A 17,353-nucleotide genomic window follows, 5' to 3' on the forward strand; every position below is an offset into this window, starting at 1 on the left:
AATTGCCTCTCCCCAGGCGCATGCGCAGAACGTTTCCATTCAGACGCTGTTTCCTGCCTGCTTTTAACAACCGAAGCAATGGCAGGCGTGAAAACTCCCTTGTTTTATGGAGGTAAGTTCACTCTTCTAACTTCACATTTTCCTCCTCAACCTTTGTGACCAATACGTCTGCCATTACGATACCGGAATAGTGCTTCTTTTTGAAAATATAGCCCCAAAAAGATGCCTAGTAGTGATGCTAGCTATTAGCCTAGTGGTGATGCTTCCTTTCACTCATGAGGGCACCGGGACGCAGTAAATGTCGTTTAATATTTGTAAAATACATAAACAAATGTGTCGGGAGGGTTTAGTTGTTTATTCTGTTGCAGTAATTGCTTCCTGCCTGAGTTTGGTGGTCGTCGCCTTCGTGGAGGACCTCGACGAAACGTAAGTGGGAAAAAAAATCAACCTTTTGGCGGGGCATTGATGATGCTACTTTATATTAGGCTTGGGTTTCGATGTACTCACGATAATTATCTCACGACATGGCCAGACGGGACAATGATGATGTATCCACGTGTCAGGTTATCAATATTCTACAATTAGAGACAAGTAGTATTTCTTAAAGGAAAAAAATGAGCCATGTTTTTCACATTTTGTTAAGTAAAACTATTACTTTCCATGTGTGCGTACAGCATTTTTCCCCCTAATTTGACGTATTGAATCATTGTTGTTTTGGCAAATTGTTGCTCATTTTTAATCCAAGTCAAGAAAATGTTGTAATGTGTTTTGCTTTACTTTTTTGGCAGATTCAAGGAGACTCGAGCGAATAACGTCTGGCTCGTCGATGTAAGTTTTCCAACGCTAAAATCACCCACGGGCACGTTCGAGCAATTCCGTGCCAAGCCGGATGCCGCCGTACTTTTCTCTCGCCGTGCGTGATGGTGGAGACGGGTTGAATGGGTGGGGGGGTGTCACGTTGTGTTTGTGACAAGTCATGCATGAAGGGCAAAGCCAGGAGGGCTTAGATAGGAAAATCAAGCTGTCCAATTGAAGCCACACTGTAAAATCAAAGCTAAAATGATTAAAGAATGTTGTCATTAAAAAAAAAATGAATTCCTTCTCTTCAGTTCTATGCGCCGTGGTGCGGACACTGTAAAAAGCTGGAGCCGGTGTGGCACGACGTGGGCGCCGAGCTGAAGGTGTCCGGCTCGCCGGTTCGCGTCGGCAAGATGGACGCCACCGCGTACTCGGGTGATTTTCCTCTCGTTAGTTATTAAAGTTCATCTTCTCTGGTATGGATTGATTTAAAAATATTGCTTTTTTTTGCTCTTTACTTTTGGTAGGAATGTCGTCTGAATTTGGCGTGCGTGGATATCCCACCATAAAACTGTAAGTGCCTGAAGTAAACGTCACAAATGGTTATTAACCCAGTTCCTGGTGGATATATATATATATGTAAAAAAAAGCTTCTGATAATGACAGATTTTTGAGTACCAACCACAACACTTACTCTGTTTTTAATGGAAAAATAACAGAAAATATAGTTTTGGATTTTTTTTTATTTCCATTTTTTTCTAAAAACAAAAAAGGCAAAAGTAAAAGTCAAATAATCTGGATAAATTGACACATAATTTACTTCCGGGCCCCGAGCTGTTGCTTTGCTATCTGTAAAAGGGCAGAATATTTTTTGATATCAATAAAAAAATAGTGTCGTTTTTTTCCCATGCATTCTGAGCCTCCATTTTACTTAACTTTTGAATTGTCCAATTGGCAGGTTGAAGGGAGACTTGGCCTATAATTACAAGGGGCCAAGAACCAAAGACGACATTGTGGAATTTACCAATCGGGTGGCAGGGTGAGTAACTCAGTGAGTGAGTATGTAGCTTGCTTTCGTTTGAGTGTAGTGTTTGTAAATGACCACTGGGTGGTGCCACAACGCCACTCTTATGTTTTCATAACGGCCACCTCATTGGGTACACGTAATTCCTCTTTGTCCATTTTTTTTTCTTTTATAGAGCTATTTTGACCCGGCCAAAAATTGAAAAGTCTCTAGATGCATTGTATATTGGTGTTGTCCTAAAAAAATATTGACTCTTTGATTATTTAGAAATATAAATAATTTTGACATATTTAAATCCCTCAAAAACAAACGAATGAAAAAAAAAATCCAATGTTCCCTTCAATATTTAAAAAAATAAAATAAAAACACATTTAAAAAAATGTAATATCCATTTTCAGTATTTTGGAAATTTGAAAAGGCAATAAAAAAAATCCATGTTTTATAGAAAACTACCAAAACGAATAACCATTGTATATTCTCTTCATTTTCCTGGAATTATCCGTGCATAACGTGTGCTACGTTCCTGCCTTCCGCAGGCCAGCCGTCCGAGGCCTCCCCAGCCAAGAAATGTTCCAACACATGTTGAAGCGACACGCCGTTCTCTTCGTGTACGTCGGCGCCGATTCGCCCCTCAAGGTAAGCGTGAGCTCAAGCGCCACCTGCAAACATTGCAAAACGCCAATCCCGATGCTTTTTCGTCGGCAGGAGAAGTACAACGACGTGGCCGCCGAGCTCATCGTCTACACGTATTTCTTCTCGGCGTCGGAGGACGTGTTACCTGAGGTAAATTAAAAAAAAGGAACAAAAGATGGCTTTTCTTCATCGATATTCCCATTTGCATCGTGAGTTGAACGCCGTTTCATCAAGCGCGTGCTGTGAAAAGACATCATCTTGTCCAGCGAAGCTGGAAATCTCTTCAATGTGCTCAACGTGGTGATTTGTCAGCTCCTTTTCTGCGCGCTTTCTAACAAGAAATGTTTCTGTTTGCAGTCCGTCGCCTTGCCGGAGCTGCCCGCCGTCATCGTCTTCAAAGATGGCGGCTATTTTACCTACGACGGTGGGTGGCGCTTATATTTCGTCTTTCGTGCTAAAATTCAAACCCGTGTCGAACGTACGTAGAGAATATTTCCTGCTTAGTGTTTTTCTAAATTAAATAAACATTATTAAGGTTAGAAATGTAATATTTACGGTTTGTAAACAAAAATAATTTTTTGGGGAAATAAAACATGAAAATAGGTTGATAGTAATATTGACACTTTTTTCCGTAGGCTTTTAAAATCAAAATAGTAAAGACAAAAGAGAATACATTGCGTTTTCGGGTTGACTTTTTCAATATAAATCAAATCTATTGCTTGAAATATGGCATTATAGTTGATTCCGAGGCAGTTCTATTGATCAAATTCCTCGCATTGGATCTTGACACAATTCCTCCACGCCATCGTCGTCGCCGTCAACCGTAAACCGCGGAGACGATCGTGCGAGGCCGCCTAAATCCGTCTTTTTATTTCACGCCAATCGATTCCGAGCACCTCCTTGTTTAGCCCGGCGGCTTTGGCGCGCATCATTTGGCTTCTCTTGAAGGCCGCCGTTAAAAGAAGTGCAAAGCAGCGGATTTCACTTCCCACAATCCTTCACGCCACAGAAGCCGTTAGCGCCGAGTACACCATGCGGCGATGAGGCGTCTTGAAGGGAGAGGTCGGGGACGGACGCCGTCATAGTTAGCGCCGAGCTTAAAGTCTCTCCCGTAATCTCTCTGGCGGCGGACCGACAAAACGCGGCCGGCCGTGAGGCGGAATTAGTTTGCATCCGTTTAACGCGGCCCGACAGCCGAGACCAAGACGAGAACGCGCCGAGGCGTATTTTTAAAGCGACGTATGGAAGCGCTAAAGCTTTCTTGTCATCTCGTTAGAAATCAGACCAACGGGAGCAAGAAAAAAAGAAAATAGGCAGTTTTTGTGGGGAAAGTAGAATTCCATCGATGGGGTTAGACGCCCAATCAAAGCAGTAGTGCGGGGGCCGTCTCTGGTCCGCCACATCATTTTGTGCGGCCCGTAAAATTAAAGTGTTTTATGCTAAAATTCAAATGAGGATTGTATATTTATATATGTACAATATACTCTTTTGACTACTGGTATTACTTACTATATGGAAATAAATAATACTGACAATGTTTACACTTTTCCCAATTTTTTTCATAGGAAAAATAAACGAGTAAAAATAGTTTCAGTTTTTCTTTTTTAATCAAAAAAAGTACTAATATAGCATTTTAAAATCAACAAAAATATAGCCACTTGCTAAAAATAGTGACAACACTCGACCCTAAAAAAACAGATTTGAGGACGAATCAGATGCTGGCAAAACATGTCATATTTTGTATAAAAGAGTCATTTTGACATCCTGACCACTTTTCTCCCCCTTCCCAAAAATTGCATGTCACCATCTTGTCAAAAGTCCTTTCAGTGAACTGGGAGGCGGTTAGGGGTCCAAAAATGTGCAGATTTTCTGCCCCTCCCCCAAAATAGCATTCCAGCATCTTCTCAAAAGCCCTCTTGTTAAAAAAACAAAAAAAACAAGGCTGTTCAGACTACCAAACAGACTCTAGGGGAGATTGATGCCACATTGTCTTTCTATTTCCAAACTCTTGTAATAAACAATCAGCATTTTTTAAAAACTAATGTAGCAAGCGTCACGCCATTACCACTGTCTGATCGGCACGCTTAAAAACGCCACTATTAACGCTCGCCCGGTATCTCAGGCGTGCATTCCAAACGAGGAAAGCCTCGTCAAATGACGCTTCACGTGTCGGCGCGCCGCACATCTGGCCGACACATGCGGCGCTCGCCGCCCTCCACTGGGTAAAAATAGTAAAAGAGTGCCTCCAAAAAAATGTAACAAAATGCTCCCGGGGCTTTCATTACGACAGCGGGGTGTCCTCATTACCCGACATTAATAAGTTATGGCCACCTCGCGCCTGCCGCCAGAGTAATTGCAAGATCCACCGTCTTGGCCGTTGACGAGCTAGATTTGCTCCCCAAAAAATCAACCGGTTTTGACCTGGTCGTGTTGACATCTGACCACTTGGCTCATAAGCCAAAGCTTCATTTTGTTTTGTTTTCGAGTGCGCCGTCATTATTGGCGAGGATATTAATGCTGAGTTGTTGCGCGAAAGCCGCTGACTCGACGCCAGCGCATTCTTTCCACAGATGTTCTGGTTTTTACGGGCAGAAGGTCCCCCCGCCCGAAGAGGCGGGGGGTGAGGGGAAGAGCCCCGCCCACTTCCCCGGCATCTGCTTCACCTTGAAACGTTAAAGCCGTTCTCCACCCCAGCGACTGTTCGCTCGGCGGGGAGGCCGGCAAAAAACGCTTAAAACAGACGCTACCCAATGTCGAAAGGGGGAGTTTTTGACACGTCGGTTTGCGTTCACCGTGGCTCTTTGCCTCGTTTTACCTTTCTCCAATTCATCAATAATAAATGATATTTTGACTCGCAGTTTAAAATTTTGGCTCTTGTTGTTCACCATCTTCGAACAACGTGGTTGGAGGTTAAAGGTCATGTCTATTATGTTGCAGAGTACGCCGACGATAGCCTGAGCGCTTGGGTCAACAGGGAACGCTTCCAAAGTTACCTGCAGATCGACGGCTTCACGCTCTACGAACTCGGGGAAACAGGTACGGCGTGCAAATCTCCGCCTCCCATTTTTCCGGCTGGACGGAGGGCTCCGCTTTGCGCCCTCCCACTGGAAGGATGTCTGCTTTAAAGCGAGATGAGATGGCTTTTTAATGCACACCTTCTCTTAACGAGCGCTTTGATTTGGCCGCTCGCCCCGGTCCCCTCCCGTACCTAACGAGCTGTCCCGCCAGGCAAAAATGCTTTTTAATTAGAGCGTCGCAGATTAAAGATGGTGGCTCGGAAATAGGCGGATGAGTTTGTTTTTTCCCCCTGCAAATCTACTTATTAGTGTTCTACGGGTTTTTCCCACTGATTCCAATGCTGGACTGTTTGGGCTGAGCAAAAAATGAAATTGAGACTTTTTGTGAAAAAAAAATGAAATAGTTTTGTTTGGATAAGACTTTGTTTGACTCACTGACCACATTGTATTAATGTAATATAGTTTAACCCTCACTTGCCCCATTCGTGCATCACATTATTTGATTAATATATCATACAGGCCTATTCATAAAAAAAGCTTCCAACTCCCAAAAAAAGCAGTCAAACTGCATGTTTTTACCTATTGAGCTGAAATAATCCAAATTTTGGGATGCATGCATAGACGTCAACGGTAGTACTTGAGCAATGCATTTCTCTCACGGCGTGTCGACCAAACCCAGCACTTTTCCCCCCACTTTATTTCTCCCCAAAAGCCCACCGTTAATACCGCAAGTTTGTGTATTGGGCAGAAAAAAATAAATAAATTTACAGCTCAAAATGGCTCTCTCCCCACCACAAGTAGCAGCACTCCCGTTCACCATCGGGGGGCACTCCCGTCGTGGCCCGTTTTCTCCGGGATTTGTCCTGTTTTTGTCACCAAGCTATCCATTTCCAGCTAAATGCTAACTAGTAGGCTCGTTGAAGCGTCTTAACTGCGTCACCTTTCCTTTTGCCATCGCCTTTTGTCATCTGGCGGTCCAATCTTCCTTTGTCTGCCCCTCCCCCCCGTCAGGCAAACTGGTGGCCATCGCAATCATCGACGAGAAGGACCCCACAGAGAAGAGCGGCAGGTACGTGGCTGCCCGATGGAGATAAGACTGGCCGCTGCGCTTGTTTGCCACCAATTTCAGGGCCAGTTTGCTCACTATCTTTCCCCCCCGCCCTTTTTTTTGGGGTCCTCCAGATTAAAAGCGTTGATGCAGTTGGTTGCCAAGGAATACAGAGAGCACTTGAGCAGGTATGACATCCAATTTGTCGGTTTGTTCAGGGACAGCGTGCCCATTTTTCGTTGCGCTTGACTCGAGGAGGTAACGACGCAGTTGGGCAATTTTGCCGCTCTTTTACACGTCAATCACCATTCGTTGAGAAAGGAGACGTGTTAGGGATTCCCCCCGAGGCCATTCCATATGTCATGTCTTTTGTCCAAACAACCAAAAATGGTCGGATATATTCAACTTTGGCCCATCTGTCCATCAGAATCATCTGTATGTCAAAAACACACATGGAAGGGAAGACAAGTTAGTTTTTTTCAAAAATAATGAAAGTTTAGTTGTCGCTTTTCCCGAAAAAATCAATCGCCCTACTTATTCCATACATTTGGATTTTGGGGCACACAGCACAAGTAGGTGGACAGAAAATGATATTTAATTACTTGTTAAAAATTAATATCACTTGTCTCCTGAGCAAGTAGGAGAGAGAATTATTTAATTCATTCAATGGCAGCCACTGAAATATGACTTTCCGTGTCGTCTTGTCATTTTTCCAACACGTCCGATGATCCTAGTAATTGCGTTTTTGGACCAAAATCTGAACCCTTTACGACAGGGGTGTCGGACTCGGGTTGGTTCGTGGGCCGCGTTAACGTCAACTCCATTTCATGTGGGCCGGACCATTTTAGATATAATATTTAGATTTTTTTTTATAAATAAATTAAAAGAACTGGATTAAAAGCCCTGAATATTCCGTTTTTTATAGATCTAAAACAATGTTTATTTGAGCATTTTTAATATATGTTTAGATTTTACAAAATGCTTTTTGAACTAAAAACACAAAAAAATGATTAAAAAATGACAATGATTGATTTAAAAGGGAGAAAATCAGGAAATTAAATTTATATCTATACTCTTCATTTGAATTTGATCCTAAAACAGAAAGTCGGCACTCATGATTGACTTTCCCGGGCCACACAAAATGATGCGGCGGGCCAGATTTGGCCCCCGGGCCGCCACTTTGACACCTGTGCTTTACGAGTTGCGGGCTCCTACCTTTAAATAGCAGCGCCCCCATCGGCTCCCTAAGCGCGAATGTCCCGCGCCATAAACGAGATGCCATTTCCCGAGCCCATCTGATATTAAAAAATGCCTTGAAGGGAAACCCCGGTTCCTCGATTCATTTCCTCACGCGGGGAGAAGTTCCAAGCGCTCCCAATCCTTTAGCGTCTCCGAAAGGTCGGGTTCTGTTTGCTTGAACTCCAATCTTAAATAGAAAGAAGAAAGTCATTACTTTTATCTGCATACGTCCCCGACCGCCTTAATATCGTTCCGACGAAGACGTTGTTTTTATTAGTTCTGCTCCCGCGCCGCCTCGCACTTGTCAGCCAAATTATCAATAAGGCGAAATGATGTTTTCTACGTTGTCGTCCGCATTCATGACACGCTCGCGTATCCTCGTAATCTCGTCGTCGACGAGAGCGCCAGCGCCGCCGCCGCCGCCATTACGCGGCGCCCGGAGGCTCAAATGAAAAGCCGGCGCGCAGCTAATCAGTCATTCTTCCCGGATTCCCGCCGCTTCCGTACCTGGACTACTACCCACAATGCACTTTGCCGGCACAATGAGAGCCGAATTGAATTCCTCATCTCGCAGACGACTTAAAAAACAAAAAAGAAAAACAAACGGGCTTTTTCGTGGGCGGATCGCGCAGATGGAGAAGTTGCTTTGCATTCCGCCGAGACGGGAAGTTTACTTTTCAGTGTGTGTGTGTGTTTTTTTGTGTACGTAAGCTTAAGCCACACTTAATTAACGGGGCCTTGTGTCCACAGAGACTTCCAGTTTGGACACATGGACGGGAACGACTACATCAACAGCCTGATCATGGGGTGAGGGGCTAACGTCAACTCCCGCCGTCTCCCCCATTTCCCCCCCTCCCGCCACGTTTGCTCTGGTGGAGCAAAACGCAGCAGATCCGCTCGTGTGCGAAGACGATAGCATACCACGGCGGCATCGTTTGGGGGATTAGCGTCGTAGCCGCGTAGTGTAATAGCTTGTCAACGCTGCGTCACGTTAGCCAAAAGCTCATTTTCTCCCCATTTTAAGGCGCCGTCCGCCACATCAAATGTGTCTTAAAACACGACACCAGGGGTCGGGAACCTTTTTGACGAAGAGAGCCACAAACAATTCATATTTTCCAATGTTATTCCTTGTGAGCCATACTACAAATTTAAAAGTCAAAATACATACATGTAAACAAATACCTTTTCAAAAAAAATTGTAATTTCACCACTTTTAAAGTGGAAAAAATTAAGTTTTTTTTAAACGATTCTTATACTGTTGCTAATCAATGAGAGGATGCCTTCCAGAAGAGTCTACTGCAAAAAAAATGAAGATTAAAGCAAAAAAAATGAAGACTAAAGCAGTTCTAGATGTAATATCTCAGTTCTGTCACCAGCGATTTCCATATTTTAGCTCACAGGTTAGCAAAGAGCCAGATGCACCCATCAAAAGAGCCACATGTGGCTCCCGAGCCATAGGTTCCCTACCCCTGCACTACACGATTGTCAAACTCAAGATCCCGGGTCCAGATTTGGCCCCGCCTTTCATTTTGTGCAGCCTATTCACGTTTGTTAACATTTCTGTACTTCCTAAAGACCCAAAATGAGATGTCGATTCGTCCATGGTGGTATTTTTCCGATTATAAGTCGCACCAGCTAAAGAAAACACAATGACGAGGGAAAAAAATATATTTTTGACCGGGCAATTTTTAATATAATCAGATGTAACTGTCGTAAAATGGAAGCAAACAGGCTAAATTGGCATCTGCTAACATAACACGTTTTCAGTTAACTCTAGCCTAAGAAAAAACAAAAGATAACCCTCATTGTTGGCCTCTCCCCATGTAAACGGATTGGACGTCCTTCCCCGTCAATGGCGCCGACGCACGCTCATTCAACGCCAACCCTCGGTTTCAAATCACGTTCCTCCTATACTATAATCCAGAGTCATCCACGCGTACGTGGACTTCCTGGAAAACCTCCGATGGGCTTTATTAAACAGCCACGTCGGAAATCCGCCGGCGTTTGGCTGCGGGATGAAAGGCCCCGATTGGCTTTTCCCGCGCTGATTTTTCCGGGTGTTTGGACGCGGCGGCGGCGCTGGATTAATTGCCCTCCTTTGAGGGATGAAATCCTGGCCCCGTCAATGTCCACTAATCCTTCTCCCTCGGGAGGCCCGGCGAAATAAATCTGATGGCTTTTTATCCGTCATGGCGGCGATTACGGAGTCCTGGCAGCGGCTCGTCTGGCGTCGGGCAAACGCCGCGGGGCGAGAGCACCCGCATATAGATAGATATATATATGGAGGACATGACTTTGGCTTAGATTCTTTTCCGGTGCTAACCCCAAAGTAAACGGCTCCGCCTTTCTTTAGCCTTTTGCTTCTCATTCTTCAAGCATTTTATTTATCTTTTTGCCCCCCCGAATTCACATCCCGCGTATGAGAAAGCCGTATCCCGTGGCCGTAATGCGCCCCCGAACGACCGGCGGATTTTCAAGTGCAAAATAAGCATCGGCTGCGTTTTCAAACGATTCTCTGGCTTTTGCAGTCATTAAGATGACCGTCTCCCGTCGCCGCCACCGCCGCCGCCGCCATCATTAGCATTTATATGAGATTGGAATTGATCTTAACGCACAGAGCGGCTGGGCGAGCGCGACGTGCGTCGTCCCGAGAAAACCCGACTTTATGAAGATGATGCAGGAAGGATTTAGGATGGGGGACGTCCTAATTTGGGCTTTCCAACATGTAGGTCTTTATGCGCCACCTTGACGGATTTAGTCACGACGAATATCGCGTATTCACTCAACAAGCCAAAAAAATGTGTCTGGGCCTAAGCAGCCAAATTCAAAGCGTTGCCAGATTTGGCCCCCGGGCCTTGAGTTTGACACCTGTCCTTATTCCTTCTTGAGTAATTACAAAATGCTCTTTTTTGTCCTTATCCACTAAAATAGTAAACTGAAACCAACGTCAAATATTTATAATACAAAATATTTTATGATTAGAAATGCAAAAAAAATCTTGTACTCCTTTAAAACGGTTGATTTATTCTAATTAGCGCACAGATATGAGCAAAATTTTTTTCCAACATAAGCAGTTTACATCTACATTCACATTTTATGTTTATAAAATAAGTTATGACATCATTTAACTCCTTTTTAAAAATTTGAATAACCTCATTTATTTTGCCTTAATTCTCCACAATAGAAAAATCACCATAATACACTTAATTAATCTTCATTACACTGATTTATTATACGTAGGCCGTAAAATAGGAGGAACCATTTAATTACACAGTTCATAATTTCTAAAATAAACCCCTAATTAAAATTGCTTACTCCAAATCACTGTAGTTCATTTCATCATTTTTTTTATCACAAATTTCCTGCGTGTCGACCATTGTCCCAGAAACTCATCGATTGCCATCGACGCCAATTTGACCTGGGAGGGTCGGCAGCGACCGTTCCGTGAAATTAGCAATTTTTCCCCAACAATACGCCATTGGTGCAATTTTCCCCGCCCGCAATCCTCTTCTCTATTGTCCTCCCCCCAGAGCCAGGTGAAGAGGCTAATCCATATTTATTTGAAATGGCCGCCATCTGTCGGCGTCAGGTGGGCCGCCGCGTCCGTGTTTTTCTCGGCCAGCGCTAAAAATCTGGCTCGCCTGACCTGGTTATCTGCCGCCCTCGTGTAATTCCCCAAGCAGACGGCGCTTTCGGCGCAAAGCGGGTGCGCGTACACGTGCGCGCCCTATCGGAAAGCGCCGCTCCCTCCGAGCGGGACGGGTCGCCGCGGGTCGCCGCCGCCGCCATTGGAGAGCAAATCCCGACGCATGGCTGTATCGCCTACAAAAACAGTTATGCTTATGTCATAAGCCCCTTTTAGACATGCCGTGAACTCGGATTGCGGGATGCTGTTAAATAAAATGGCTTTAGGATTCATGCCATAAGTGTAACGTGAAGTACCGCCCACCTCAAATCATTTCCAAGTGTACGGCAGTCGTATAAAAGCGTGTTTTGGGTCTAAATTGACGCTTCTCTTGCTCTTTGACATGCTTGTAATACGTTTTTTTTTTCCTGGCTCGCGAAATTCATTAATTTCACTTCAGCGGTCTGCCGCTATTCTCAACCAATCAGAAGTCGGGACTCCTAGTAGAATAGGGTTCCATTTGAAGTATCCCTTTGTGTAAACTCGTGGTTTTTAAGGTGCGGAATTGGGGCAGCCATCTAACGCCATGTTTGAATATATGTCAATTAAAACACTAGGAACAGTATGACGTGATTCTCATCAAAATTGGAGTCAAATAAACACCAAAAAGTACATCCATTTAAATTTTTTTTAACAAAAATTGCCATCTGCGCTAAATGCTAATAGTACAATTCCAACAGCCTAATTAGCATTGTCTTTGCACTCTGTCTATTTTTATGACCGACGGATAAAATGGCATGTTTTTGACGTTTGAACGTGTACAAAAAGAGGATTCCCACTAACAGCCGCTCGCTCGCTCGTGTTTTGCACGCAAAGCGTTTGGCCGGAAACATTGCGGAGTTCCATCTGCTCTTTCCAAATCAGGAATTGTCTTTTTGAAGGCCTTCCCGCGGGAAAAGTACAAAGGCTTTATGTGGCTCACGCCATTGTGCTCTTCCGCGTGGCAATTTGTTACCACAATTTGTTCCCGCTTTGATGCCGGCGGTCGACGGCGACCTCGGGAGAATTAGAAAAGAACGCCACAGAGAGAGAGAGAAAAAACAAATCAAAAGCTTCCCTGTTTTGTTTTTGTTTACAGCGAGGTGGCGGTGCCCTCCGTCATCATCCTCAACACGGCCAACGAGCAGTACTTCCTTCCCAGTCAGCCGACCGAGACCGCCGAGCAGGTGGTCCAGTTCATCGCCGGCGTCCTCAACGGTTCCGTGCCGGTACGAAATGACCTTTTTGACCTTTTACGCCTCCTCTCAACCGCAATCACCACCGTAGATAAACAAAAATTCCTACACAAGGCCACGTATGGCTTTTTTTTGTTGGACTAGACCAGGGGTCGGGAACCTTTTTAAAAGAGAGAGCCATAAACAATTCCTATTTTCAAATATTATTCCTTGAGACCCATAATCACAATTTAAAAGTCAAAACACATGAAAATGCGATTTTTTTTTTTTTGTCATTGTACAACTTTTAAAGTACAAAAAGTCTGTTAATTATTTTGACAACATTGTTAAGCTGTTGCTAATCAATGAATATCAATGAGTTCAATGAGTATCAATGAGAGAATGAATGCAGAAGACTCAAATCAATGCCACAGTGCCGACGTGACGTTCGGGACTCTTTTCTCTCACCACCGGTTTCCATATTTTAGCTCAGAGCCATATGCACCCATCAAAAGAGCCACATGTGGCTCCCGAGCCATAGGTTCCCTACCCCTGGACTAGACGATGGATCAACCCATGAAAAAGAATATCTTGTAGCATTTTTGAGAGGACAATTCTTTAGGAACAAACATGACAATAGTAAAATGGCGAACAACAGGATGTTAACCGTTTTTCAGGCAATTAAATCCTAAAAAACACACAATGCACCGTTTTTTTTCTCGCATGGTGGTGAAAATTGGGAATCGGGGCGTCTCATACGAGGGAAAATTGTCAAATTCAACCATGTTAAGGCAATTTTAAGGCCGCGGCTTATACGAGGAGGCGACTTATATGCCCGAAAATACGGTAAATCCAGCTCAGAACATACAGTATTTCACCCATTAACATTTTTGGACGGCCGCCAGCGTCGGTAATAACGTTAGCATTTAAGGCCCGCCTCCTTCCCACGCAACGTGTTCCCTCCCCTTTGCGATAACGTTCTCCAGATGAGGTATTTGTTGCAATCTCCTTGTGCGTGTTTAGATTTCATGTCGCCATCCCTCTCCTGAATGGATTATCTCCCAATAATTCTTTCAGTCCAAGTCAAACAGCGAGATTAGTACACGATTCCACGCGGTAATCCGCACGCCCGCTCAGGAGAGTCCACCGTGAGCGTGTAGCGAACCCCCCCCCCGCAAAAGCTAAACAAGCGCCGAGAGGCTCCGTCCTGATTTTTTCCTTTTGTTTACACTTTCCTGGAAAGCTTCTCGCTATTTTTTGGACTCAGTTGTTCTGGCATAAACAATACGGCGTGAAGAATGTTGAGCTTTTCCCCCACAAAAAGCCGTTTAGCATTCGGTTAGCTCGTGTGAAATCGTCAGACGCTTTAACGAGGTGCACAAAATCTAAAACCTAAACACGGAGGTATCGATTTAACTTGTTTATGATCAGGTAGTGCTATTCCACAATTGGATTATTCCCCAAAAACAGGCCTATTAACTTTTTAAAAGCGCTTTTGGCTGCTTGATATTTTTGATTTTGTGTTGCGGGTATTTGTATTTGTGCTTTGGCTAATTTTTAGCTAATGTTAGCGATGGACTATTTGCATCTTTTTGGTATAGGCGACTAATATTTTTTTGGAATTGGCCTTGGCGTTGCCGATATTTGCATTTGCGTTGTGGCAATTGGTTGTTGGTGTTGTGGACACTTTTTTTTGTCTTTTTGCAAACAGATTGGACGTCTATCGCGGTACTAGGACGTTTGGTCGCCGGACGTTTGACAACATGACAGAGTTTACTGTTGAAACCAGCTCTCAAAATTATATTCACCCGGGCGACCAAACGTCCGGCGACCAAACGTCCGGCCGCGGTCTATCGCTATCGGTGACCCTTAAACATAAGCGGCCCCCCAAATCGCTCATCCGTGAGAAGTATGAAAGACCGGCGGCGCGGTTAGCCGCGTCCGAAGCGCCGGCGGCCGACAGACTGATTGACGGCAGCGCCTCATTTGCAGTTTTTTTAAAAATGACAGTTATCAAGGGGAATTTTTTGATCTGCCGGAGTCTCGCGCTGTCCAGGCTTTGACGGGCGCACCAACAAATCCCATTTCCTCGCTCCCCAAAGCCGTGTAATTGGCCCGTGGCGTCACGCCGGCCGTCGGTCTCCATAATGGAGCTCCGGTCCGGCGTCCTCGCGTTAATTGCGTTCTACGAGGAGCCCTTTACAAAGACGGCCGTAATTGAAAAGGTCGTCGTCGTCTTGGAGTAATTGCCAGCAATGCCCCACGGCCGACGGCGTCCGTGGGAAATTAGCATGAAAATGGTTTCTCCCGGCGCTGTGTGATAGGCCGCTCTTCTCTCGGCAGGCGCTCGGCGGTGACGGCTTCATCCAGAGGATCAAGCGGGTGGCGTTTGACGCCAGATCTACCATCATGGTAAGCTTTTTTTTGGCTTCCTGAAAGCAGAGTAACGGAAGGAGAAGTACACGTAGACGTCGTCACGGACTGCGACCGAGTCCACGCCGTCTCGAAAATATTCCGATCGAGGGAACGGCGAGACGATTTGACGTGGCGCCGAGGTAATTCTCCCCTTCCGTCTTTTCCTCCCCCCCTCATCAGTCGGTGTTTCGCATCTCGCCGCTGTTGGGCTGCTTCCTGTTCGGCCTGCCGCTGGGCGTCATCAGCCTCATGTGCTACGGCATCTGCACGGCCGAGACGGACGACGGCTCCGACGACGTCAGGCGGGAGGGCTTGACTGACGAGGAGGAGGAAGAGGAGGAGGAGGAAGAAGAGGAAGAGGAAGAGGAAGAGGGAGTAGAAGTGGAGGAGGAAGAAGTGGAGGAGGAGGAGGGGCAAGTGGAGGAGGAAGTAGAAGGCGACGAGGAAGAAGGAGGGGAGGAGCAGGAAGGAGAAGTTGAGGAGGACCAAGAGAAGGAAGAAGTGCAGGAGGAGGAGGAGGAGGAAGAAGAGGAGGAGGAAGGCCAAGAACCCAGAGGCCAGGTAGTTGCAGAGAAGGATCCGGAAGAGAAGAAAATGGATTAACGTAGGTAGGCCTCTCTCGCTTTTCCACGTGACGATACGTGTATATATATATATCTTTCCGCGGACTTGCATATCTCTTTGTGCCGCCATGTTTTTGGGTTTTTGTTTGTTTTTTTGCCCCCCTTTCCCCGCCTGCCATACAGTAGAACACAAACAGGGTAAACGTTGCCTTCAAACGTCCGCGGAGAAGCACCTGGCCCCGCCGCGCCCCGGACGGAAACGCTGCCATCACGTGCCCCCTTTTGCGCTTTGGCTCTTATTTTCGTCGTCACGGAACGGGGGGCCGCATTTGCACGGCCCGTTGCGTTTAAAAGCGGTCTGAGAGTCTAAAGTTTTGTGGGGAAGCCTTCAGGAATTGGATGTGGCCTGCACAATAAGCTTGAATTCAGCCTATCAAAAAATATTTGTAGTCCTTTTTTCGTCTATTTAACAAACAAAACTACAGGTTTCATCCATTTTTTTCTTTTTTCAAAGCGGGCCTCGGAGCAAAAAAAAAAGTTTGGACACCCCCGACGTAGCCTAGTCGTATCAAAAGTATTGGGTCATCCTGTTATTGACCCATACATTGCGCTAGTCCCAATATTTAAAGCGTGCATCTTCATGTTTTTTTTTTGTCTTTGTTTTTCATGCCAAACATGTTTTTCACTGGTTTTGTTTTTCTTACCGTATATTTAAAATAAATATTGGTGACATTTGGACATGCATGCTTTTATGGACCATTTGGAAGCCATTTTAGGAAGGAACATGTAGCTTTTAAAATAAAAAAGAAAACATATATTGCGGGGACGCTTTAATAACGGTCTTTGGCATTTCCTGGTTTTGTTTTTGTCTTGATGACCAAAGCACAAAGATCAGTCCCCAAAAAGTGTCTTTTCCCCTTGTAACTCTTCTCAAAGTGGGGCTATTTTCAATTATTTTGAATCTTTAACGACCTCGCTTTTGCCCTCTGGTCTTCGTAGTGCTCGGAAATAAAGAATTTCTCTTTTTCTTGTTTCTAGACGCCCGTTTATTCCCTATATTTTTCATTTCTCCCATCTTATTTTAATGTTACGGAGCCCTCGTGGTGCCAGGGGAGTGAAAAAAAAAATCATGTCATCTGTACCAAGAGTTAAATCATCTGTGGGCGCACTTTACTAATCCTTACCGACAGATTAGTAAATTTGGGGTACAGATACATTTTTTTTCAATCTTTTGCAGCAGGCGGGAAATGTACATTGTTATCGCTGTAATATTTTGTGCACATTGCAGCCGTTATTAAATGCTTCAGTCTTGTATTTCTTCATTTATTGAATTTGACCTTTTATGATGGGTAAGAAAACAAATTAAAAATGAAGTGTACGTTAAAAAGAAATGTTATTGGAAAAATAGATGTCATAATAAATGAATCTTTTTTTTCCCAGCCAGAATCCATTTAAATGCCTTAATTAGTTTGTTTTGCTGCCTTGCTACTTTGAATTATACATGTTCAAATATGGTTTTATATAAATGTACATTGATGCAGAATTAAAACAGTCCTTTTCCCATTTAATGTGATTGAAGTATTTTTTGTAGGTGTCACCGGCACAGATTCAATTTTATCGTAATGTCGTTTTTTTTTGTTATTGAGTGCGAAGGTCAATGGATGGCAGGCGACATTAATCAAATGATTTCTTTGTAGGCCTTTTCTGCCAATCTCTTCCAGGTCTTGGATTTTCATCTCATCCCCCCAAACTCAATTTTCAGTGCAATTGTGACGCT

General features: G+C 44.5%; 1 protein-coding gene across 1 annotated transcript; it reads left to right on the forward strand.

Moving 5' to 3' along the window:
- Positions 1 to 5: 5 nt before the first annotated feature.
- tmx3b (thioredoxin related transmembrane protein 3b) lies at positions 6 to 17,144 on the forward strand. Its single transcript, XM_077624272.1, is given in 18 exon segments — positions 6 to 49; positions 51 to 112; positions 369 to 426; positions 789 to 828; positions 1,110 to 1,233; positions 1,326 to 1,371; positions 1,757 to 1,837; positions 2,359 to 2,458; positions 2,528 to 2,605; positions 2,813 to 2,879; positions 5,393 to 5,491; positions 6,484 to 6,541; positions 6,655 to 6,708; positions 8,510 to 8,566; positions 12,523 to 12,652; positions 14,942 to 15,010; positions 15,194 to 15,388; positions 15,521 to 17,144. Coding segments are annotated over 18 exon segments (1,443 nt in total). The 5' UTR covers positions 6 to 20; the 3' UTR covers positions 15,617 to 17,144.
- The last annotated feature ends 209 nt before the right edge of the window (positions 17,145 to 17,353 follow it).

This window comes from Stigmatopora argus, chromosome 17 (assembly GCF_051989625.1).
Source record: "Stigmatopora argus isolate UIUO_Sarg chromosome 17, RoL_Sarg_1.0, whole genome shotgun sequence".
In the NCBI taxonomy this organism is placed as follows: Eukaryota; Metazoa; Chordata; class Actinopteri; order Syngnathiformes; family Syngnathidae; genus Stigmatopora; species Stigmatopora argus.